Source organism: Bos indicus x Bos taurus, chromosome 8 (genome assembly GCF_003369695.1).
Source record: "Bos indicus x Bos taurus breed Angus x Brahman F1 hybrid chromosome 8, Bos_hybrid_MaternalHap_v2.0, whole genome shotgun sequence".
Taxonomy (NCBI): domain Eukaryota; kingdom Metazoa; phylum Chordata; class Mammalia; order Artiodactyla; family Bovidae; genus Bos; species Bos indicus x Bos taurus.
This window is the reverse complement of record NC_040083.1, coordinates 16,791,828-16,818,534: the sequence shown is the minus strand read 5'-3', so window position 1 is coordinate 16,818,534 and position 26,707 is coordinate 16,791,828. Positions and strand designations below refer to the sequence as shown.

General features: G+C 44.5%; 1 protein-coding gene across 3 annotated transcripts in view; it reads right to left on the bottom strand.

The window, feature by feature from the left end:
* Window positions 1–9,574: 9,574 nt before the first annotated feature.
* Window positions 9,575–26,707, bottom strand: part of MOB3B (MOB kinase activator 3B) — a 219,089-nt gene continuing 201,956 nt past the window's right edge. For all 3 annotated transcript variants that reach the window (XM_027549085.1, XM_027549086.1, XM_027549087.1), the window contains exon 4: window positions 9,575–14,521. In XM_027549085.1, the coding sequence (XP_027404886.1) occupies window positions 14,492–14,521 (30 nt within the window). In that variant the 3' untranslated portion in view covers window positions 9,575–14,491. The remainder of the gene's footprint in view (window positions 14,522–26,707) is intronic.

Genomic DNA, 26,707 nt, shown 5'->3' with positions numbered 1-26,707 from the left:
TGCACGTGCATATGCTAAGTCACTTCAGTTGTATCTGACTCTTTGCCATGCTTTGGACTGCATTACAGGTCCAAAAGGCCCTATTGGAGTGAAAAGAGGTAATCTCAGACACTAATATGTCAGCAAGCCTAGCTCTTCTAACAACTGGCTTTCAGTGAGCTGGGAGCTGGATCCCCAATTCAGTGAGAGGGCACGACAAGTATGTGCGTGCATGCTGAGTCGCTTCAGTCGTGTCCAACTGTTTGTGACCGTATGGACTGTAGCCCGCCAGGCTCCTCTGTCCATGGGATTCTCCTGGCAAGAATACTGGAATGGTAAGAATACTGTGCCCTCTTCCAAGGGATCTTCCCTGCCCAGGGATCAAACCCAAGTCTCTTATGTCTCCTGCATTGGCAGGGGTTCTTTACCACTAGCGACACCCAGGAAGCCCCATATATGTATATATACACACACATATTTACATCTAGGTTTATTTCTATAGCTATCTATATCAAAAACATGGGTTCAAATAGTTACCTTTGATTTTAGACAAACCAGTTTACATATTTATAACCCCCTTCTTTGATGGTGAGAAACCTCACTTCCACTGTGCTTAATGGAGTATATTTACTTGTTTGATTAACCACCCCTGTCCCCAGCATACTGTAGAACCAGCCTTCCATTGCTGCTGCTCTCTCTCCCTGCAGAGATGCCCTTTGCAACCCCCTCAGGCTCTGACACCCTCTGCCAGGCTGCCCTCTCAGATAGATGACCTCCTCACCCCATGGGCCTCTGCCACCTCATGGTAGGCAGCCTTCCTACACAGATGCCTGCTTCATTTCACCTGGACTCCAGTAATCCGCGCCAGGCCACCCCTTTCCCACCCTCCTGACCCTGATTCAGTTCCAACATTCTGCACCAACCATTCCTTTCCCTACTTGGAGGCCCTTCTCATTCCTGCTTGAGCTCTGACACCCCACCCTGGGCCACATGGCTCTTTCCACCCAACCCTGGCACAGATCCTACTGTGAGTGACCCTACCTAAGGCTTTGGGATAGGGATTTTCAGGACGATAAAGGGGGAGGTGACAATGCAGTCACTTTCGAATTTAGTGGGCTCGGAAACATTCAGAACTTCTGAACAGTGTGGTCTCGTTCTTTCTTCTCAGTGATCACCCTTGCCCCAAATCCTGCTCTAATACCTTTCTCTCCCAGCTCATATCTTCTCATTCAACTCAAAGTGACGATCCACATTCACATCTTCTAAAGGGAAACATACACAAGCAGAAGCCCAAAGACACCAGAATAAGTGAAACTTAGAGGTCTCTAAACACACACTGAAGTTAAATGTCGTTTTTTTGAGTAGGGATAAACTAATGTAAATAAGAAATGACATTTAACTTCAATGTATGTTTAGAGGCCTCTAAGTTTTACTCATTCTGGTGTCTTTGGTCTTACACTTAAATCTATGGTGTAAGCTTCCCTGGTAGCTCAACTGGTAAAGAATCTGCCTGTAATGCAGGAGACCCTGGTTTGATTCCTGGGTCAGGAAGATCCTCTGGAGGAGGGATAGACTACCCACTCTGGTATTCCTGGGCTTCTCTGGTGGCTCAGCTGGTAAAGAATACGCCTGCAATGAGGGACACGTGGGTTTGATCCCTGGGTTGGGAAGATCCCCTGGAGAAGGGAACGGCTACCTACTCTTGTATTCTGGCTTAGAGAATTCTATGGACTGTATAGCCCGTGGGGTCGCAGAGTCGACACAACTGAGCGACTTTCACTCACTATGGTGTAAAGTGTAGATTAGCAAATATTCTATAAAGACCAAATGGTAAATATTTAGGTGCGTTTACTATACCTGTACTACAGGTGCTATTTAGTGCTATAAGGCAAGAAAACGAAATAGAAGATGTAATGATTGGAAGGGAAGAAACAAAATTATTATTTACAAATGGCATGATGGTCTTTTACTCAGAAAATTTAAAAGTCTATTAAGCATTAGAACTGGGCTTCCCTGGTGGCTCAGATGGTAAAGAATCTGCCTACAGTGCTGGAGACCTGGGTTCGATCCCTGGGTCGGGAAGATCCCCTGGAGAAGAGAATGGCAACCCACTCCTGTATTCTTGCCTGGAGAATCCCATGGACAGAGGAGCCTGGTGGGCTACAGTCCATGGGGTCACAAAGAGTTGGACACAACTCAGTGACTTTCCCTCTCACTTTTCCAGACTCAGACGCTGGCTAGCATGCAGACTATCTTTGGTGCTGCCTGCCTCCTACCTGAGACCACCTAGGAGTGGGGGTGGGTGGCAGAGGAGGCTTCTTAGCCAAAGGGGAGGCTTGAGGTTTCTAGTTCTCAGTCCACAGATCAGGACTGGACTAGTGGCAGAGAAAGGAGAGAAGGGAGGATGATCTCTCGCCTCTAGGGGTGGACACAGCAGTTCTGTCTTCAGGTCACTCAGAGGCGGTGGCAGCTCCTGGAGTGGGCTGTGTGCTTGTTCCCCTAGGCTGTCCGGGAGCGCAGGCTCCCTGCCCTCCCTCTTACAGATGGCCAGGCAAGCAGGATCACAGGGCGAGTGACCAGACGTTGAGGAGTTGTGCTGCCCAAGCAATCGAGTGTCTCTAGGCGGTCAGGACTTGCCAGGAAAACCCGCCACCACCAGCACCAAAGCAACTCACAAAAACAACTCATGGCTATGTCACCTGCCTGACATCCCAAGGTCATCAGTCGGCGTGCGACTGCAGGTGTAGATGCTTTCACTACTTTAGGGAAACCCAGAGGACGGGCTTGTATTCCGAGATCTGCTCTTTCTATTCTTTTGCTGTTGAAATGTGCTTTCTTCTATGAAATAAAGGTGAGGAGATATGGCAATGACATCATCCATAGATCACTCTCTGTTGTTTAATTTTAAACTTCCAAACACCTGAGGATAAGTGCAAGGGCTGTTGGGCTTTCTTTTTAACTCACGAGAAGCCTGTGAGAAGCCTGTCTTGGGGCCTCACTAAAGAGAGTCTGGGTCCTGCTGTGGGGGTGGGCTGTCAGGCAAGGTGGTCTGGGGAATGGGGAGAGGGACACAGGTCTGGGGTTTAGAGAAAGCAGCCTGGCTTCAGCTTGTGAGAAGTGGGAGGGGAGAGGGGATCTGGAGGCAGGGAGAGTCGTTGCCTAGCTCCCTGAGGATGGGGAGCCTGGGGACAGGCAGAGGCTGTGCCAGTGGGGGCAGGGGGACCTCTGTGGCTCCAAGGTTAATTTTCTCATAAGAGTTTGGGGGAATCTTTCCCGGAAGATTGAACTGCATTGTTGAATCTTACCTGCGATTTCATCTTTCCACAATCTCATTAAAATAAGTCTGCCTGGACTTGCCTGGTCCAGTGGCTAACCTCTGTACTCTCAATGCAGAGAGCCTGTGTTGGATCCCTGGTCAGGGGGCTAGATCCCACATGCCACAATTAGGGTCTGGCACAGCCCAATGAATAAATAGATTAATACATTTTTATTTTAAATTCTGCCCTTTAGGACCATCCTTCTACAAATGGTAAAGAAAAGGGTTCAATTTATTTTCCAATTTTTCTGAATAAAAACTTTTTTCTTTTCTGCTCGCCCGGCTACCTAGTCTGTTTTGGCAAGCTTTCCATGGGAAGTATCTTCTTTCTCCATTCCACGTTCACGGATCAGCTGTGTTTGAACTCTAGTAGTTAATGTCCAATTAATGCCCTGTCATACTGAACACTGGTGTTATCCTCACAATCTCAGGAAACTCATGCTAAGGTTGGAAATGTGTTAAAAACTCTTCCTGGAAGTGTGAAACGAGGCTTGCCTTTTGGATGAGTTGTCTTTAATTTCCATGGTTTAGTAGTTGCTGAATCTAATGATTTACTATTAAAAAAAATGCTCCCACTATCCACTCCTCTCATGACAAATGCTTCTTCTGTGTTTGGTAGTTGAATCATTTCATGGGTAATATCCATGGAGCCCTAGGAACAGGAGGGTGAAAGTCATTCATCACAGCATCCGGCCTTCACACACAGGCCAGCATTGAGTGAGTGCTCAGCCGTGTCCAACTCTCTGTGATTCCACGGACTGTAGCCTGCCAAGCTCCTCTGTCCCTGGGATTCTCTGGCAAAAAACTGGAGTGGTTTGCTGTTTCCTTCTCCAGGGGATCTTCCTGACCCAGAGGTTGAATCTGAATCTCTTGTAGTGCAGGCAGATTCTTTACCGCTGAACCACTGGGGAAGTGCTGGCCAGCCTTATATCCTGACATGTTAAAGATCTCTGGCTAGAACCAGAAACTGGTAAACATTTATGGTGCCTCAGAGGAAACGGCAGAAGTCAAGTGGATGGCATGGACGTTGCTTCTCTGTTTCCTATGCATTTCTAAATTAGCCCAGGGAACACATGCATACCTAAGTCCCCCAGCCACTCCTTGTTCTAGCCTCTCGGTTACATATGTCTAATGTAACCACATATTTTATGTTGTGGCTGACGAATTAATGCATTAATGTTTTTCACAGAGAAGAAAAATTAGCAAAAATTAACTGTGATAGGTTCTCAAATTTCTTAATGTCTAAGTTCATCTTCTCCTTTGGGTGTTTCTATTTATTAATTCTTTAAAAAGTCTGCTTGTTTTCCTCTAAGGATGAGTGAAATGCATGCTTTCTCCCCACCACCCCATTTCACAGCAGGGATCAGAACCTACAAGTTTCTTTCTGTTTCCTCTTTTGGCTGTGCTGGGTCCCCGTTGCTGTGTGCAGGCTTTCTCTAGTTGCAGCGAGCAGGGGCTACTCTCCAGTTGCGGGGCTTGAGCTTCGTAATGCAGCGACGTCTCTTGTTGTGGAGCACAGGCTCTAGAGTGCCTGGGCTTCAGTAGCTGCCACACGTGGGCTCAGGGTAGCGGCTCCCAGGCTCTAGGGCATAGGCTCGATAGTTGTAGCACTTGGGCCTAGTTGTACCTTGACATTTGGGATCTTCCCAGACCAGGGATCGAACCCATGTCTCCTATATGGAATCAACCCCATGTCCCAGCAGATTCTTAACCACTGGACCACCAGGGAAGTTCTTGAAGTTTCTTATGTACTATTTCAATTGATCACAGGAACACCCCACCCCACGCTGGGTGATTCCTTCTGGATTTGTGTCTCCTGCCTCCTCAGGGACTCACGTTTTGGCCTCCAGTCTTGGCCTCACACCCCTCAACACTCTGTGGGCTAGTTGTTCTGACCTTCTGGTGTCCCTGTTAGGTCTGTTGTCTGACCTGATCTCTGGCTAAGGGTCTACTTTGTCATTGTGAATGAATACCCTGGGACTGGAAAGACTTTCTGACCTCAGACAGACTGGTCATAGACTCACTACTGCAATCACATTAACAAATGACCAGGAAAGAAACTGAAGGCTGAACTGCAGAACTACACGGACCCGGGATCTACAGAGAAGACAATTTGAGGAGAGCCTGATGCCTTGTGGGTGGGGGTGACCTCTGTGGTTCAGAGTGGGGCCTCTAGAAACACCTGTGTGACATCACTTTCTTGCTTGTAATCGCAGGCAGATTACTTAGGTAATTTTGACTTTAAAATGGGGATAAACATAGATAACCAACCTCATGGGGTTGTTTAACTGAGATTATTCACCTAAAAGGCTTAGGGCGTGCTTAGACACTTAAATATATACTTTTGGTGTTAGTATTATCAACTTAATATTATCATTATTATACCTTGCTTTTAATTAATATCTCTCTGATAGCAGATCTTAATTAGGCACTTGTCTGCCATGTGAATTCATTCACCCATTCATTTATTCATCAAAGGTCTAATGAGTGTCTCCTTTGTGTCACACACTCAATAAACAAAATAGAGATCCCTGAAGGCATGGAATTTATATTCAGCTGGAGGAGACAGACACTACACAATAAACCTAACAAATAAATTATATAAAAAAGGGCTTCCCTGATGGCTCAAGCGGTAAAAAATCCGCCTGCAATGCAAGAGACACAGGAGACGCAGATTCAATCCCTGGATAAATAAATTATATCATCCAGATTATATGGGGAAAATAAAATTAAAGCAGAGAAAGGGGGGCTGTGAGTCCTCTGGGTAGATGTGACCAGCAGAGATCAATGAGAAGGTGACATTCAAGCAAAGACTTGAGGGGGAAGGAGTTAGACATGAGGCTGTCTGGGCAGATCATCCAGGCAGGGGGATGGCCAGTGTGGAGGCTCTAAGTGTGAGTGTACCCGGCATGGGTGAGGCCAGCAAGAAACAGAGGGAGCTGAGGCTTTTAATCTGAGATTTTGAGCAAAGAAAGAATTCTGTTCTCATCCACAGACCAGGTAGGGATCCCTCATGTCCAGCCAATGTTAACTTCTCCCACCAAACTTCATCCTGTCTAAATGACCTCGCATTTTTACCAAGGTTTTTGCCTTAACCACAGACTTTGTGTGGACCAGATGTTTCCCTTGTACCTTCACGTGATTATACTTCTGATTAAGACAAGCCCAAGTGAAATACTTACCCTTCAGATAAACAACTCACAATATATGACTTTTCTAAATGTTGCTGCCTCTTATGCAAGTCAGCGTCTTGTTGTTTGGTCACTAAATAGTGTCTGATTCTTTGTAACCCCATGGATTGCAGCCCACCAGGCTCTTCTGTCCTCCACTATCTCTTGAAGCATGTAGTTCTTAGCAATATTAAATACATCATTGTTGAGATCTTATATGCATGGCTATGGAGAAACAGTTATCCATAATATTGTGTGCTCAGTCACTAAGTCGTGTCCAACTCTTTGCCACCCCATGGACTATAGCCCATCAGGTTTCTCTGTCCATGGGATTTCCCAGCAAGAATACTGGAATGAGTTGGCATTTCCTCCTCCAGGGGATCTTCCTGACCCAGAGATTGAACCCATGTCTCCTGCATTGCAGGCAGACTCTTTACCACTGTGCCACCTACTGCTGCTGCTGCTGCTGCTGCTGCTGCTAAGTTGCTTCAGTTGTGTCCTACTCTGTGCAACCTCATAGACAGCAGCCCACCAGGCTCCCCCATCCCTGGGATTCTCTAGGCAAGAATACTGGAGTGAGTTGCCATTTCCTTCTCCAATGCATGAAAGTGAAAAGTCAAAGTGAAGTCGCTCAGTCGTGTCCGACTCTTAGCGACCCTATGGACTGCAGCCTACCAGGCTCCTCCGTCCATGGGACTTTCCAGGCAAGAGTACTGGAGTGGGGTGCCATTGCCTTCTCCACTGTGCCACCTGAGAAGCCCCATAATACTATCTCTGGGTTAATAAACATAGGATTCTTTTGATACCTTCCCCCTCTATGTTCTATATATTTCTTTCTTAAAATTTTTAACTTGAAGGATAATTGCTTTACAGAATTTTATGTTCTATTTATTTCTTGAAAATGCTTAGTCTTATCCTCTGCTGATTTGGTAATAGGTGAGGTCATGTCTCAATTATATGATACAATTTCCTCTGGAGCAGATATTCAACTTAATTTAGTATGCAGTAGTACATTTTATAAGCTCAATCAAAGTTTAATTACATTAATTAGATTTCCTCATTTAGATTTTAATTTATTAAGTACTGAGAATTTTTGTTTGTTTTTTGTCTTCATGAAACCCAGTTAGTTGATGATGCTGCATTAAAACAAGAGGTTTCCATTAAAAATAATGTGTTGTTAATATCTACTTAATAATGAACTAAAAGAAAAGTCAGATGAAATATGTAATTGTTACAGATGACACTACAATTACTTCCCAATGATAGTTCTTTATCATTTTGGTTAATGTAGCAATGAAGTCTGCTTAGAAGCAGAGTTGAAATTTAAGAGTTTAGGATATTGAAAGAGTGGATAGATTTAATGGTCAGCTTAGCTTCCTTGGGAAGTAAGCTTCTTATGGGAGTATCAATTTTTGCTGTTGTTGGGTGGAAAGACTAAAGGCATCTGGTTTGAATTTCTTGTCTTTAAGACAGTTTTCCATTTATTATCATTAATACAGTATAGGTTTCTAGAGAGAATCTAATAATACAGCAAATATTCAATGTGTTTGGGGATACATTTGAAAATTAAAATAGTGGTTTCCTCAGTGGTCCCTCTAGACACAGTGGAGCAGGGGCTGTGACCTGAAATGCCTTCGGGGAGTGGCAAGAAATGTACGTGAGTGAAGCATCCCAGTGTCAGAGGACGATGGTAACTGACAAGCAGCCATGTCTGGGCAGCAACAGGGAGTGGTGCGGGCGGCAGTAAACTGGAGAGACAACCCCATCTAAATGGGCCAGCCACTTCTCAGCCAATTCTTGCCACAAGAAAACAAAAGCCTAGTGTTTGCCACATCTTCTGATTTAGTTGGAGAAGCCAGAAATTCTGATTTTCAGATCAAGTTTTCCCATTTTTAAATGTTGGCAGCTAGCTAAACACAACAACAACAATCTATGTAGATTCAACAAATCATGCCTGCAGGACAAATCCAGTTCACAGCCTGCCTCTTGGTCACATCATGGTACACATTTCAGACAGTGAACCCGAGAAGCAGAGGAAGACTTCATACGTGTGATCACGTTCCAGAAGTCTCATTCCTCTCTGCTCTGTGTCTAGAAATCACAGCTTTTGTAAGACATAGTATTATATTGTTGCTATCAGAACAGGGGCTGTTACTGGAGTCATGTACAATTATTACATAGTGACTGCAAATGTACTAATAATATATAAGTATACAAAATGTATGACTTCCCTGGTAGCTCAGCGGGTAAAGAATCCACCTGCAATGCAGGATACCTGGGTTTGATCCCTGGGTTGGGAAGATCCCCTGGAGGCGGGCACGGCAATCCACTTCAGTATGCTTGCCTGGAGAATCCCCATGGACAGAACAGCCTGGCAGGCTGCAGTCCATGGGGTCACAAAGAGTCAGACACAACTGAGTACAGCACATAGCACATACAGAATTTATACACTTCTGCTTTTCTAAATATGTTTATATTTTAATCTTGTTGTTGTTCAGTCGCTAAGTCATATCTGACTCTTTGTGACCCTATGGATGCAGCACGCCAGGCCTCCGTGTCCCTCACCATCTCCTGGAGTTCGCCCAAGTTCATGTCCATTGGATTCACGAGGGACATAATGGATGTTTAATCTTACATTATTATCCCCCCAAATTATAAGCTACATAGGAACAAATCTATAAGTCCAGTTGTAGTTTAGAATTCTGAGGGACAGATATACTACCCAATGTCACACAAATAAGGTAGGGGCAAGCCTGAGATTCTACTTCAGGTTTATTTACTCTGACTGATGAGCTTTTTCTACAATATAGTCTTCTTATCTTTGTATTCCAGGTCATGACCAAACTTAATACTGAATCCTACTGCAAGAAAAAAGCAGTACAACATTAATCGGTTGAGAAGCTACACAAGACACCCTCCTGGGAAAACTTGTCATAGAACGAAGGAACTTCTGTTACAATGCAAATATGTGCATGGGTTCGAAAATAAATTCTGAATTAGGTTTTTGTAAAATTAACCTTGCTTTTCATTTATTGTTCCAAGATCATTGCAAGATGAAGAATGTATTTGTTAAAGAAATAAGTCAAACACAGAAAAAAGACAAATTAGATGATGGCTGTGTGTCTTTTATTTGGGACATTTGAATTCTTAAACTCACGAAGAACTGATTTCATAAATATCCTTTAGTTTTATCTTCCATTTTTAATTGTTTTCTATTGTTAGTTTGCTCTTGTAACCAAAGCCTTAATCACAAATGGAACTACAATTATGCTAAATCTCTTTTCTTGACGCTATTAGAAAAGACACTGAAAAACTTTGAAATTAGAACACTCAAAGCTAGTAAAACTGCTTAATTGTCAGATTAGAAATGGACTCTTCCCTCTAACAGTTACAGAAATCCTTATTTATTCTTTGAAAAAGTCTTGTCCAGAATTAACAACTCCGAGAGGGAATAGCTTGTTATAAAATATTCTTGTTGAAGTATTTTTAAAGCAGAGGAAAAAAAAACATTATTTCCCAAACATGCTTTGTTTGGCTAATTCTAGGAGAGAATCACCTATTTCATCAAGAATCACCTATTTTATTAAGAAGTAAAAGGACCAAAGGACAACAGTATTATCCAAGTGACACATCAGACTCCTTTCAGTGATTTTGCCTTTGGACGCATTTCTTGTACTTTTCCTATGATATTTCTTTTATTCACAGTGTGATACCCATGGGATGTGGAAGTGATATAAGGGTAGAGACCATAGGAAGTGATGCTTCCAGCAATGACCAGAATGACATCATCACCACAAATGAGGAGAGAAATTATCCATGTCCCCTAGTGCTTCGCCAATGAAAAAGGGAATTAAAACATCTCAGTGTAATCTTACAAAGAATGCTAACAGTAGGACATTCAAGAAGATCGGTCAAAATGGTGTTGCAGAATATAAATAAGGATTTAGTATGAGCAAATATAATAGAAAATTTATAAACGTATACAATCAAATCAGGAGTTAGCAAAGACACAGCACAGTATGGAAAAAGCATGCAGCGACTTCTTACATGTTCACTGCTGGTTATATCTATAACGCACAGTGGCATAGACAACTTTGGGAAGGCTTCAGACTGAAGTATAGAAATGTTAGCAATGGCACAACACGACTTCCAAGAGAATTCAGCCAATGGGAGATGATAAACAAGGAAGGCTGAAGGACAACTGGTGAGAGGCTTCCAGTACTTAGTGGACGTGCAAACAAAGCTCTCATTTAGTATGTTTTTACCTATGTTTTACTTTTTAGAGTTTTTGGATCTTTCTTAATGTGGGACACTAGAAAAGGTGAGCTGAAACTCAGAGACAATATAATAGTTAACGCCAGTTGAATGGAAAGGTTTCACATGGAATATGATCTGGGGGTTACACCAGAGGATGCTGCAGGATTTCTGTGCCCAAAGACTGTTGAGAGGAGAATGGGTTTTTCACCTGGAAAAACCTACCAAAAACCTTCCAAACTGATATGGTTTGGAAGGTTGTAGAAGGAATAGCTAAAACAAAACAAAACAAAACCTCTCAAAGTCATTTCCACTTATCCGGGCCCTCAGAAATGAGCAAACACCCCAGGAAGAGAAAATGAACAGTTTCAGAAGCAGAAACTGACCCCAGATGAGTATTTCTCAATCTATTTTTTTCACTATCATCTCCCTAAAGAGCCCTTTTAGACATTCTATTCCTAATCATTCCCCATCCCCATGAAATTTTAATACTAAATACATACTTTATATCTGTGCACATACTGTAGCTCCTTGGGAGGGCCATGACTCAGTGTAATATCTAAGATTTCCTCCCCACCTAAATCAGTTTTTGCACTCTTGGGCAATCACCTTTCATGAAAATACATGCTCTCTAAAATGAAACATCAGTCTGAATGGGAGGTCACTGGGGATCTGAAGAAAAAAGTTATATACATTTTATCTATGGCTCCAGGGACCACAGCAAATTCTCAGTATCCAGCATACTCATGCATTATCTGCAGAAGGAAACTTTTAGCTTCTCCTTCCCCCTGTGACACAGGAAGAGATGAATTCTTTGTCACTGCAACAACTTCTAACTGCAATGGCTGTAATCTTTTGGAACTTCTGGACTTCTTTGGAACATTAAGAAAGGAAAGTAGTCTCACACTGTATATGAATATTGAATTTCAGAGGTTTATGATGAATTATGGAACTTAATGAATGCATCAGGCAGATGAAACCTCAACCCACTAATCAAGCTTAGTATTTATCATGAAAAGAGATAACTGAACATTACATGCTTCCTAGTGTGATGCAGAAGGAAAGAAACACCACCACTTATGTAGTGTTCTGGCTAAAAACGTTTAACAGAATCTAATAATGAGGAAACAATCAGAAAAAAATTCTAGATTGTGGGACATTCTGGAGTTCAAAGCAGCTTGAACTCTTTAATAATGTCAGTGCCATGAAAAACCCACATACTTGCACACACACACACACACAGACCCCAAACATACATAAAAGAAGGACTCTAAACCATTAACTAAAGAGACTGACAACTGTGGGAATACGGATGTCACTGTAATCTTTTCCTTTTGAAGTTCCCACTTTGACATTTCTCAAAAAAAAATCATAGATGCATGTATTACTCAACTTTAAAATAATAGGGGGAAATGAGGGGAGCCAGCCAGGTCAGAAGGAAGAAGCCAGGTGTCAACTGCAGATCCAGAAAGCAGGAGATGCCTGAAGGGCCACAGGAGCTCAGATCTGCATTTGCCAGAAGTTCTCAGGATGTAGTCAAGCCAAAGACATAAAGAATCGCCTATAGTGATTTTCTTCACAATTTGCCAAACAAAGTTCTATGGGAATAGGAACCATCTATAATCAAAAAATAAGAGTGGCTTGCCAGCACTTTTCCTAGAAGTGCAGTGATCAATATAACCATGAGGAAATTGTTCCAAGAAGTTAAAAAAAAAAAATCCAGATTTTTTTTTAATTGAGTGGAAATTTCATATGCACAGTTAATAGAAAATAAACTTCGAAAGAACTCATAACAAAAGTCTTCAGAGTCCAGCATCCTACTTGATTAGGCATTAATTGAAATGTCAGATTTTTCAAGCAAAACTCCTGTGGTTTTCCATGGTGCCAAGCTTCAGAGTTCCTTCCAGGACCTGGCTCTGAGCTGTCACTTCTCCGTCCCACTGCTCAACACTCTCATGTGGCACTTACTGCATAGCGCATAGGTCAGGAAGACGGGCTCATTCGTCTGTTCTCTGGATCCTTTAAAGCAGAAATGATGCTGAGAAAATCTCTATCTTGTCCTCTCAAAGTTACTTAGGAAGCCAACAAAACCAAACCAAAAAATGGTATGTTTGTTCTTGATCAGAACACAATATGAAGAGAGGTAGCAGCATTTGAATTCCATGAGACAGCATTACGGCATTTGACAAAATACAGAACAAGGGTTGGTTTGCTGGTTTAGGTCAACACAGAATGCCACAGTGCCCAGAGAGTCAGTCCTTTCTTAGTTTGGACCAAAGAAAGGTTTCATGCCTTTCCAGGCTCTTGTGGCAGCCCCAGATGGCTTTTACATGTCACATGTAATGAGACAAAGTCAGAGTTGTTAAGTTATTCTTTAATCAGTATTACATTAAAATTCACTAATACATTCTCAGCTACTTCCCTCCACCAACTGCTATTTTGTCAAATTCAAATGATCACCGGAAGTATCATCACCCCCTACTTACAGACTCTTGGGACCACCACAGTTTTGCGAATGAATCAGTGAAGGCAACATTACTTTAGCGAAAAGTCAGGTAGCTTTCAAAAGGCAGGATGCAGCACAGAATGAGTCTGTCTGCTGGGATCCAAACATTGGCAAGGATGGAAGAAGGAACACGGCTCCAGCTTGCCTGTTACCTTGGCAACCATGGCAGGCGCATCACCCGGGCAGAAATTAACTTTGTTTTGTAATGTCAAACGTAATGGGCGGAGGAGGTGGGGAGTGCGGAGGAACAGGAAGAAAACATCGACTGGATCTAGAAGCTCAGAGGGCCGGTTGGGAAGATAACAAGTCAATGGGCTGGGTGTCTGAGCTACAGGCATCAAACTACCCATTGTACTTTTTTCTTCCCCCAACTGAAATCTCAGTATTAACGTAGAGACAGCCACCACACCCTTTAATAACGAACAAACACTGCACTAATCTGGCTCAGTGCTTCTGCTGATCATTCTTGGTCATTTATAACTTCCTTTATTTCTCTCTTCGGAGAAACAGGAAAAAAAAAAAATCTTGACCGGAAGAGACAAGGAATGGCGTGGTTTTTAAAAAAAGATACTCTGTTCAGGGTGAACTGGTAACTAGCCAGCCTTAGGCTGGAGACCAGTCTCTTCCCTGCAGTGAAAGTGTGCAGACCCTGTTTGGGGCAGAGAAAAGCCGCCGCGCGGAATGGTCCCTGGTAAAACTGCTTATGGGGAAAACCGCGCGGATGCTGTGAGCCGGGGGGCGTCAGACCTCCCAGCCGAGACCACAGCATCAAGGGCCGAAGTCTGCCAAGACGGCACAAGAAGGCTTGTTAGAGAAAAACTGGTTGTGCATCCAGAGTTCCAAAATTCACTGGGTACTTAGAACACACGTTACAGAAAAGGCAGCCGGCTGAGGAGACAGGTAAGTAAGTAGGAATAAGGACCTTGGGCGCAAAACCTGAATTTCAGCAAAGCTTAGGTGTCAGGTCACAGGCAGAACCGCACAGCTGGGCTGTGCGTGTTAAGTGCAGGGGCATCCTTTCTCCAGGATGGGCGAGGGGTGGTCCTTCCCTCCCGGCGGGTCCACAGGTCACGCTAGCAGCACTCAGAGGGTTGGGAGCACAGGAGGTGAGCAGGGAACCTCTCTCCGGAGTCACCGCTGGTCTCCAGCTCGGCCTGTTCCTGGCAGTAGGCGCGCCTCTCCAGCCTGGGAAGTCTCCCTCCTGCCCGCCTGGCCGCCAGGAGGAAAACAGCTTTCCTCTTTCTTCCGGAGGGTAAGATGGGGCCGTTAGTGACACATCCTGCTCGTCATCTCTTTCTGGAAGGCAGGGGGAGAAGGATGGTTAGGAGTAACTTATAGGCAGAGCAATGACTTGTTGAAGGATTCTGAAAATGCCCTGGCAACCTCTGGAGCCTTTAAACAGGAGGGTACAATCATGACCCTAGAATAAGGTTCAGCATACAGATGTGTGCCTGTTGGCTGGGGCTTTTGTTTCTTCCTTTTTTTTTTAAATATATCAGAGCATTGTTTAAAAAACTTAGCCAACTTGCCAAAAATCCAGGTTGCACTGTGTTTCAGGAAAAACTGCAAGATTTAGAGCCACTGGATAGCTGGAGTCAAGAATGGCTCTGTCCTCTGTAGATGGAAAATATTCTCTCCAGTTTGCCCCAGTCTCCACCACTCCCAGCTCTCTGCCCATCAGGAGTCTAAGTATCATTTACTGATTGATATGGTTAATTGGATTTTTCTCAGAGGAGAACACAATTTCTCTTTCCCTAAGATTCGATCAAAGGTAGAAAAACAAAAGCTAGCTTCAGTGCAAACAATTCAAGAAAAGTGGGAGGAAGGACATTTCTTAATAGAAAGGAGGAACAGCCCAGTGTGTCTGATGGGCAACCATATCCAGCTCGCCTTTCACCACCCTCACCAGCTGCCTGGTTCTTGCAGGCATTTACAGATCTCAAACGTGCCATCGGTTCTCTTTCTCGGGGCCTCTACACAGGTGAGACTCTTGCCCATGGCCTGCTCCTACGAGGCCCTGTCCTCCTTACTTGGCTAATTGCCATTCATGTTCCCAATTCCAGAAAGCCTTCCTGCCTGGGAAGGCTTCTTGCCCCACCCACTGGGGATTTGCCACAACTCCTGCCTTTGCCCACCTGGAGTCATGCACACAAGGAGCCGGTTTGTACATCGTGTGTGTACGTGCACTCGTGGACGGTGGGCATGTCTGTCTGCTCTACTCAACTGTGAGCTCCAAAGTGTCAGGAAGAAGAAATCCTCACGGAACCCCTCATATCTAGCCACATGTCTGGCACAGGGCAACAGCTCTTCTTTCATCCCCAAGAATGGCCTGGATTGCAGGCTGGGAAGGCGCCTTGTACCTTGTGGCATTTAGGACACACTTCATGTCATTTTAATTAGTCGAAGGAGCTGCTTCCAAGTTCCACCTGCATAGAGCTGATGCAGCTGCTACCTTTCTTGTGCACTCCTACCCCAGATCACCCTCCAGCCAACACTCCCTTCCCCATAGGGAACATCTGAGGAAGTAGGGCTTCCCTAGTGGCTCAGATGGTAAATAATCTGCCTGCAATGCAGAAGACCAAGTTTTGATCCCTAAGAGGACCTTGCAAACAGGCATGCCAGTTGCTCAGAAACTCTATCAGAAAACCATAGCAGTGTGTTGGTTAAAGAAATAACCTAAATAAAGAAATTTACCTAGCAGATCTAGGTAAATACTTTTGCACTCATAATACTAAATAAGGCAATTACTTCAAGGTACATATACTGAAAAATTAAGTGGCCATTTAGTTATGCTCAGTACTATGGGCCAGGTACCTGGGAGATGAGGTCACTCTTCTCAAGGAGGTATACAGTTTATTGGGGAGAAAAAGATATAAAATACAACGATATAAACGTAACTCTTTAGAGGAGGGGATGATGAACAGTAGAACCCAGTCCGCCCACATTTAGATCTCACCCTGTCCTCACTGGGCTTCCCTGATGGCTCAGTGGTGAAGAAGCTGCCTTCCAATGCAGGAGTCTCAGGTTCCATCCCTCGGTCGGGAAGATCCCTGGAGAAGGAAATGGCAACCCACTCCAGTATTCTTGCCTGGGAAATCCCATGGACAGAGGAGCCTGGTAGGCAGCAGTCCATGGGTTTGCAAAGAGTTGGGCACAACTCAGTAACTGAGTACACGGTCTGTCTTCACCACCTCCGTATGTGACCTCCCTGCGCCTTTGGGTTTTAGCTCAAGTGGCCCTTTTCTAGGGTTACCTTCCCAAACCTCCTCTTCAGCTGTTTCATGGCACCCTTCTTCACAATTGGAAAGTTTATTATCTGCTGCATTCCTGCTTCCTGGATTCATCCCTTGTAAGATCTCATAAGATCCATGGAGAAAGGGGCTGTGCCTGCTATCTGTTTCCCCAATGCCTGGCAAGTGATGATGGAGAAAGGTTTGTCTCATCCAGCAGTGAATGGGCCCACAGGGTCCTCATCTGCGAGATGGACCCGTGATGCCTACTTGAGGTGAGTGGGAAGCTTGAAAGTATTGATATGCATGGACTCAGTACACGTTCACACAAAGAGTCGGACACGACTGAGTGACTGAGCATGCTTGTTGGAGGGAAGCCCGGCCGAAGCGGAGCCTGCAAGTGTGCTTCTGTGGCTGGAGCAGAGGGGCTGGGGCAGGATGGGGGCACAGGACTGTGGAGACAGGTAGCCACACAATAAGGTGTGAATAAGGACCCAGGCACTTAATGTGGGGGATGGAGATGATGACAACCTTAAAAGGGATTTGCTGTTCCTCTGTTAAGCTTCCAGAGGTTCTTGTGTTTTTGGTTAACTTTTTAAAACAGAGAAAATGAGGTGGGGATGCAAAGTGTGTGTGTGTGTGTGTGTGTATGTGTGTGTGTGTGTGTGTCTATGTCTGAAAGAAAAAGACAGGAAGTAAAGGAGAGATCATGGCATCAAGACAATTTTGGTTTTATAACTAATTCTTGTAATTATTTGCAGCGGGTCAATGTTACAGAAAGAAAAGATGATTTGGATGTTTATATCATTGTCTCTGGGTAAAACTTTGACCAAAGAGAAATCCGGGCCTCCGAGCAGAAGTGATGTGCTCAGGGTGAATGGGTAAGGTGAACCGGCGGGCTGAACGGGTAAAGATGAAGGGTAACTGCAGAGCCTCAATGGGAACGGTTACTTCTGTCGAGAGCCTCAATGGGAACGGTTACTTCCGTCAAGAGCCTCAACGGGAGCAGTTACTTCCGTCAAGTGAAGGCCTGCTGTCCGCCAGGCTCGGTTTCCCTCATGGCTCCACAGGCATCACTTCGTGTAACCCTAACTCTGATTCTGTAAAGGAAGATTTGCCATCCCCACTGGCCTGATCAGGAAACCGGCTCAAAAATGGAGAATGACTTATCAAAGTCACACAGAAAGTGGCAGCAGTGAGATTTAAACTCAGGTCTATCTGGGGGCAAAAGCCGGCTCTTTCCACTACACCGTGTGATCATGGTTTAAAGTCTCTGAAACAGTCTTCTGACTATGCATTTGGATGCCAGTGACTTATTAATTAAAATATATTAATTACAGGTGGTTGCAATCATTCCTGACTGTTCAAAATGCCAAAGAGATATTTTTTTCTTTACCCAGACCGACGCCACTTTGAATTTCAAGTACAGTGGGTAAATACTAAAACAATTATGTCACTAAATACTAAACACTTATGCCACAGTTATGGACACTAGAAATATGGAAGGCTTTTGAAGAGTTTGAGAGGATATGGAACTTCAGCAAAGGTAGACTGAGTCTGTGAAAAGCCAGAACCAGTGCTTTCCTCACCACACCATGCAGCCTCACACACAAGAGAAAGACTGTTTACAAGGAACCTTCTTAACATTCTTACAGGGAATGAATGGTTGAACTAGATCTGAAACTTGAGGAAGGCTCAGTTGGATCCATCCTTCAGAAGCCTATAAGCTAGTTGTGGTACATATACACGAGGGAATATTTCTCAGCTATATATGTGGTAAGTATACACAAGATAAGGAAGTTGCGGTACATATACACAAGGGAATATGACTCAGCTATAAAAATGAATGCATTTGAGTCAGTTCTAATGAGGTGGATGAGCCTAGAACCTATTATACAGAGTGAAGTGAGTCAGAAAGAGAAAGACAAATACCACATAATATGTGGAATCTAGAAAGATAGTAACAACGATCCTATGTGCAGGGCAGCAAAGGAGACAGAGACATAAAGGACTCAGTGGGAGAAGGAGAAGGTGCGATGACTTGAGAGGATAGCATTGAAACATGTACATTACCATATGTAAAACAGGTAACCAGTGCAAGTTTAATGTATGTATCTAGCAGGGCACCCAAAGCCTGTGCTGTCTGACAACCTGGAGGGATAGAGTGGGGAGGGGGGTGGCCGATTCATGTTGATGTATGGAAAAAACCGTCACAATATTGGAAAGTAATTATCCTCCAATTAAATAAATAAATAAAAATTTTAAAGCCTACAGGCTTTCACTACTGTATTCTAGTAATTCCCCACTGGGTGGCGCAAATGGGCCGGCTTAAAAAACAAAAAACAAAAAAACCTGGTTCTGAGAAAAAAAAACTCAAACTAAAAAAACCCAGCTAATATTGGGTTCCATGGGTTTCCTCTCCATCAGAGCCCTCCTGCAGGCATCCAGCAGGGCCAAACACATTCTTTCTTACAGGGAAAGTGGCCTAAACAACAACTATGCAGTTTGCTCTTTGGGGATGAATTTGCTATTGCAGGAGTTACCTGAACCCACCATGTCATATTCAGTCCACTATAGGACTCCAATCTGGAGGAGCGCATGGCAACCCACTCCAGTATTCTTGCCTGGAGAATCTCCTGGACAGAGGAGCCTGGCGGGCTACAGTCCATGGCATCGCAAAAAGTCAGACACAACTGAAGCGAGAGCATGCCCGTTCGCAAAGAGCAAGTGCTTAAGAGGTTTCTGCAAAGGTGGTGCGAATTTTCTGAGAAATGTTCCTGAAGTCTGTATTTGGCTTGTATACAAAGACTTCTCAAGCACCTGGATTTTAAGAAATCCACACTCCAGTATTCTCGCCTGGGGAATCCCATTGACGGAGGAGCCTGGCGGGCTACAGTCCATGGGGTTGCAAAGAGTCGTACACGGTTGAGTGACTAAGCAACAAATTCTTAAGAAAAAGGTCAGGATTTGGTTGTGCTCCTTCCGTGCCACTGCTTTACATGAGGCAGTAATTGATTCTGTAAAGAACCCCATTCCCTACTCTCAGCAGAACAAATTCCACACTCTGCAGCCTGGCAAACAAAGCTCTTCCTAGCCCCACCCACCAACCCTGCCCACCTCCGGTTGAAGCCCCGCCCACTCACCACACCTGCCAGGCAAACTAGAATCTTCCTCGGTCTCCAACAGCCCATTCTATAAGGCTTCTAGTAGCTTCTCACCGACTGTTTCTTCTATCTAAGAAATGCCTTCGGCCCTTCTATGCCTGGCAAACTTTGACATCCTTCAAGATCAACCATCAAAATACTCTGATTTAGGCACTTGGAAGACAAAGGACGGGGAATGATTACAACTAATAATTAAGAATCAAATTCCAGTTTCCAATACTGTATAGGCTATGTTAAACAATTGAAGGTGAATGGATAAACTCTTAACACAAAGGTGTGTTTGTGTGTTTATGTGTGTGTGTATTTATGTTGTGATTATGTATATATAGTTATAAAGTTGTAAAAGTGTTAGTTGCTCAGGCGTGTCCGACTCTTTGCAACCCCATGGACTGTAGCCTGCCAGGCTCCTCTGTCCAAGGGGTTCTCCAAGCAAGAATACTGGAGTGGGTTACCATGCGCTCCTCCAGGGGATCTTCCCCACCCAGGGATTAAACCTGTGTCTCCTTACATCTCCTGCATTGGCAGGGGGTTCTTTATCACTAGAGCCACCTGGGAAGCCCAATAGTATATATGGTTTGATCCAATTATTTTAGGAAAAAATATAAATTATGAGTCCAGCATGATAAGTTCATCTCTGGGTGAATGAAATAATATATGTTTTCTATTCCTGGTATTTGCCTTTTACATATTCTCTAGATTTTTTTAATACACATGAAATTTTCCCTAAAAAACAAGCTCTAGTCATTCAAATAATAAAAAGAGAAGTAGGCAAAATCTCCAAATTGAAATATTTAGTTCTGGAAATAAAGTTAAAATGATGTTACCTAGTCTTTGTGAGAAAAGGTGATGATAGATGAAACCAGCATATCTTTTGCCCAAGATACTCTACCACTTCTGTTCTGATCTACACATTTTAAAATTAGAGATCTTTGCCAGCCTTTGAAAGAGTTTTTTTTTTGTTTTTGTTTTTAATATACATGGAACAAACTTGCATAAATTCTAGGCATCAAAGCTTATTCTTATCTCTCAGTGTAGCCATTTTTAGAACTGGCCATGGAGGGAATAAATGGTCCAAAGAAATAAAATGATTTATTCCAGGTCACACAAATGACTTCTTACCTGACCGAGACTATGAAGAAACCAACTGACTTAAGCTTACTACACCCTACACACCATCATACATTTTAGGAATTGAATTTTCACATGGAATAAAGAAATGTGATATTTGCTAAGTGTCAGTCATCATGCTAGCATAGCCATATGAATAAGTTAATATTAGGAATTATAAAAACAAGTTCCAAAAAACAGTGACAAAAATCACAGAATCACAGACTGCTGTTCAACACCTTCATTCCAGAGATGTGAAGAGCACTTGAGAGGGAGGAAGTGACTTGCTGAAGGTCGAAGGCTGATAGTGGCAGCCCCAGGACTCCTGACCTGTGGACTCTGCACTCCGAGTTGATCTCAGAGAGGCAATTTGTGCAAACAAGGATTTCTCAGTCACCTCACCATGCTTCAGGTAAAATTCCTCTAGCGTTGTTGACGCTCCTTCATCTAAACCTGAAACCTAAACGTCTCTCACAGCATTCACACCAGTTCCCAGCTACAGCATCTACCATTGGCCTGGACTCCCAGCCACTCAGCCGTCGCTCTCCAGCTCCCATTCTCTACTGTTAAATCCAGGGCAATGCCCACATATATGTTTTCCTTTGCTCCCTCTTCCCAAAGCACCTTCCTCCCAACTCCAGCCTCCTTCAAGGCTCTTGATCAGTGTTCCTCCTCAGGGACACCCTTCCCATCTCATCCCCGTGAAGTCTCAGGAGCTCCTCTTTTGGTTTCCCTTCGTGCCCAGAGCATCTCTCACGTTGTTCTATGATAGTTTATTATTTCCTGGTTCCGGCAAGACTTTGTTCTTGAAGAGATGAACCATGCCTTATTCCTGTTTGGACCCTGGTGCACAAGACCTGGCACATAGTAGGTGCTTTAAAAATACTCATTAATTAGACTAAAATCCAATGAAGAGGAACAATTATTAGGTCTTAAAGTCCCTGTGAAATGAGAGCTGGAAAGAGATACAAACTGAATACCTTACTATGGGGGGTGCACTTATGTTTATTATGAGTGCACGTCTGACTCTTTGGAACCTCATGGACTTGTCGCCCACTAGGCTCCTCTGTCCATGGAATTTACTTGTTGTTTAAAACTCTGTGAAGTAGGCAATGCTTTTTCTAATTTATAGATGAGGAAACAGAGGCTCAGAGGATTGAAGTAACTTGCCCAAGTTCCCATAGCTAGCAAGTAGGAAGGATAAAGGTTTGAGTCCAGATTTGGTTGACTCAGAAACAAAAATAATTAAACAAACAAATCCTGTTTCCATTACTCTACTGGGAGGGGAAATAAAAGGAGTGAGGTTCTTTGTTTTTCTAGTGTTTTAACATATGTTAGACCATAAAGAAGGCTGAGAGTCGAAGAATTGATGCTTTTGAACTGTGGTGCTGGGGAAGACTCTTGAGGGTCCTTTTTACAGCAAGGAGATCAAAGCAGTCAATCCTAAAGGAAATCAACCCTGAATATTCATTGGAAGGACTGATGTTGAAGCTGAAGCTCCAGCAGTTTCGCCACCTGATGTGAAGAGTCGACTCATTGGAAAAGACCCCGATGCTGGGAAAGATTGAGGGCAGGAGAAGGGGGTGACAAAGGATGAGATGGTTGGATCACATCACTGACTCAGTAGACATGAGTTTGAGTAAACTCCAGGAGATAGTGGAGGACAGGGAAGCCTGGAGTGCTGCAGTCCATGGGGTCACAGTTGGACACAATTGAGCGACTGAACAACAATAAAACACATATTCGCTTTAGAAGTCCTACAGCAACAGCATTTTAAAGCCAATTTCTTGTTTTCAATTCACCAATTTTCTGCTAATTCTGAGAAACAAGAAGGACAAAGGGGGAGGAAGAAATATTGGAAATAAAGTCATGATTGAGGAAGAACAGGACACAAAGAGATGAAGGAAAGGTGGGTGTGGAAGGCGTAGCAGTGTGGTAAGAATGAGAAGACTGTGCCCAAAGCTTGGTGAAAAAGCCCTTTGTGTAAGCAGGCCCCTCCCCACACCAGCCACCACTATAATGAGGTAGTCTGAAGTACACAGAATATCGTTAGATGTGGCACTGACAGAAGTAAATGACTTCTCAGCTCACAGAGCGCAGGCACACACACATACACACACGTGCGCACACGCATACGGCTCTTTCCTTCTCTGATAATGGAGCTTCACCAACACATGTGAAAGGCAATATGTCAAGGTTATAGTCGCAGAAAAGGCAAAAGAGAAATGGCGACTCCACCCCAAAGGGCCCGGGGTTGGGGTGGGGAAGCGCTCCTTCTCTAAAATGCTTCCTTGAGTCCAATCAGCGGCACAGTCTTAGGACCCCAGTTCCTCAAAGCCCCCTAACCTGGAGCATGGCCGTGCCTCAGCTTTCATCAGTGTCCTCTCAGATAAAGACAGATTTGGGATAGTGGGTGTGAACTGCAGCGTGAAATACAGAGACCACATTTCTGGACAGGCTGGGGGGACAGGATGTGAGTAAAACACTATAACTGAGAAGACTTTTTCATTCCTGACAGCAGTTAGCAGCCCCCTCCACCCTGGGCCGGGGCAGTAGCCAGGTTGGAAAGATGACTTTTTGTGGGCCCTCCACCCTACAAATGCCATTTCTTAAGGACTTCAAAACCTCCAAGTTGTATCCATATTATCCCCTTCTTTCTTTTGCTGTTGGCTATTTCTCCCTCCCTTAACAAGTGTGTGGGTTGAAAATGGTGACCATCTCAAAAATTTCATTTCTTAAGGGTCTGCTAACCACGGCCCCCTCATCCCCACCCCCCCATCCATTCCAGACACCAGAATCACCCCTAATCCACCCGTCCCTCAGGGTCCTCAGTTCAGTCGCTCAGTCGTGTCTGACTCTTTGCGACCCCATGAATTGCAGCACGCCAGGCCTCCCTCCTGTCAATACCCATTTCCCTCCGGCCATGTTTCTTCACTGGAGGTCAAGCAGGTATTTTGCTATTTCCTCATCTCAGTATCTAACCACTGGGAGCAAAGCAAGTCCCTTGGGAACTGGCAGTTTTCCTGGAGAAGCAGAGAGGAACAGAACCAAAAGGAAAGCTGGCTGGCATCAGCAAGGATTCTGTGATGGTCAGCTAAAACGCACGGGGCAACATGGGATAATAACATGGGGTGATTTCTGAGTGTGGATAGGGACAAGGGCTCAACGAGGACTCTTACAGCATTATGATGCTGTGAGAAGGGTGCCACACTGGTGTCAGAACAACTACAGGGGTAGACTTCCCTGGTGGTTCAGTGGTAAAGAATTTGCCTGCAATCCAGGAGACCGGAGTTCAATCCCTGGGTTGGGAAGATCTCCTGGAGAAGGACATGGCAACCCACTCCAGTATTCTTGCCTGAAGAATCCCATGGACGGAGGAGCCTGGTGGGCTACAGTCCATGGGGTCACAAAGAGTCCAACACAACCGAGTGACTAACGTTTTCAACTTTCACTTTCCATTTCTCATCTCACACGCTAGCAAAGTAATGCTCAAAATTCTCCAAGCCAGGCTTCAACAGTACACGAACCGTGAACTTCCAGATGTTCAAGCTGGATTTAGAAAAGGCAGAGGAACCAGAGATCAAATTGCCAACATCCACTGAATCATCAAAAAAGCATGAGAGTTCTAGAAAAACATCGACTGCTTTATTGACTACACCAAAGCCTTTGACTGTGTGGATCACAACAAACTATGAAAAATGTTTAAAGAGATGGGAATACCAGACCACCTTACCTGCATCTTGAGAAATCTGTATTCAGGTCAAGAAGCAACAGTTAGAACTGGACATGGAACAACAGACTGGTTCCAAATCGGGAAAGGAGTACGTCAAGGCTGTATATTGTCACCCTGCTTATTTAACTTCTATGCAAAGTACATCATGCAAAATGCCAGGCTGGATGAAGCACAAGCTGGAATCAAGATTGCAGGGAGAAAAATCACTAACCTCAGATATGCAGAAGACACCACCCTTATGGCAGAAAGTGAAGAAGAACTAAAGAGCCTCTTGATGAAAGTGAAAGAGGGAGTGAAAAAGTTGGTTTAAAACTCAACATTCAGAAAACTAAGATCATGGCATCCAGTCCCATCACTTCATGGCAAATAGATGGAGAAACAATGGAAACAGTGAGAGACTTTATTTTTTGGGGCTCCAAAATCACTGCAGATGGTGACCACAGCCATAAAATTAAAAGACATTTGCTCCTTGGAAGAAAAGCTATGACCAATTTAGATAGCATATTAAAAAGCAGAGACATTAGTTTACCTATAAAGGTCCGTATAGTCAAAGCTATGGTTTTTCCAGTAGTCATGTATGGATGTGAGAGTTGAACCATAAGGAAAGCTGAGTGCCAAAGAATTGATGCTTTTGAACTGTGGTGTTGGAGAAGACTCTTGAGAGTCCCTTGGACTGCAAGGAGATCCAACCAGTCCATCCTAAAGGAAATCAGTCCTGAGTGTTCATTGGGAGGACTGATGCTGAAGCTGAAACTCCAATACTCTGGCCACCTGATGCTTAGAACTGACTCATTGGAAAAGACCCTGATGCTGGGAAAGATTGAAAGTCAGAGGAGACGGGGCTGACAGAGGATGAGATGGTTGGATGGCATCACCAACTCTATGGACATGAGTTTGAATAAGCTCCCGGAGTTGGTAATGGACAGGGAAGCCTGGTATGCTGCAGTCCATGGGGTCACAAAGAGTTGGACACGACTGAGCGACTGAACTGAACTGAACTGATTTCTCTTCATCCCCTACCAGATAGTCTCAGCAAGTTCAAGTGACTGCAGAATTTCAGGACCTGCCCCCCTCCTCTCTCCAGCCTGGCACACACCTTGCTTCTGTTTGTTTCTGCAAGAAGAGCCCTATTTCCTGAGTCAGTCACCTGTTCTTCCGTTCAAGCCCTGCCTAAGTGTCTCCAGATGGGAGACAGAGCTTTTAGGGAAACGGAACAGGACTCTAAGGGCTGAGGGAAGAGAGAAGGAGGATTGGGCGGGCCCCAGAGCTGGCTTCTAACAAGGTGCTCTGGCAGCCACCACTCCCTCAGACAGTACTCCCTCAGCTCAGAAGGGCAGTGTTTCATTTCAAGGAGGAACCCAGGAAAATATCAGGCTGCAGTGAAATCCCTGGAACGAGAGAGAGGAGGAGAAAATAAAAGCAAACAAGAAAATACAAAACACCCTTAGCCACTCTCTGGCCTGTCCCTGTGGGGACAGCTGGTCTTCAGAAGGTGGAAACAAGGGCACGGGCAGCTCCACCTCCAGACACAGGGCGGCTGCGCAGCTCAGGACCAGAGCCACCCGGCCCTCCCTGCCAGAGGGTTTCTCCTCTTGGTTTCTAGAATCCAAATAGCATGTATGGCAGGAAATGACAATGACCTTGACAGTTCTGGGGGGCTCCGTAAAAAGCCTCTGTTCTGCCCAAGGTGCAGGACCGAACCGCTGAGGATGACTTGGCCTTCGTTGCAATAGGGCCTCTCAGTGCGCTCGCCAGTGCGACCTATTGGGTCTCCCGGGTGAAGTGGACCACTCAGAGCAGTTCCCGAGATCTGGGTCTGCAGGAGGTCCGAGCACTGGGAGCCGCCCACGAGTCCCTGTGGCCCCGCCCCCTGGGCTAAGCGCACTTTCTTCTGCGCTGAGGGCCTTGAGGCCCTGAGGATGCACCACCTCCCAGTGGTCCTGTGGGCGGGATTTCTGGGCCGGAAGTTTCTCTCCTTTAGGGCAAACTTACCACAGAGTAAAGAGCAGGTGCCTTGGGCCAGACTCAAGTTCCGGGCTTGGACACTTCTTAAAAGCTATTTTCCCCCCTTTTTTTTCTTCTTTGAACTTTTTTATTTTGTATAGGGGTATAGCCTATTAAAAATGTTGTGAAAGTGTCAGGTGAACACGAAGGGACTCAGCTATACATCAATTCATTCTCCTCCAGACTCCCCTCCCATCCAGGCTGTCATATATCATTGAGCAGAGTTCTGTATGGTATACAGTAT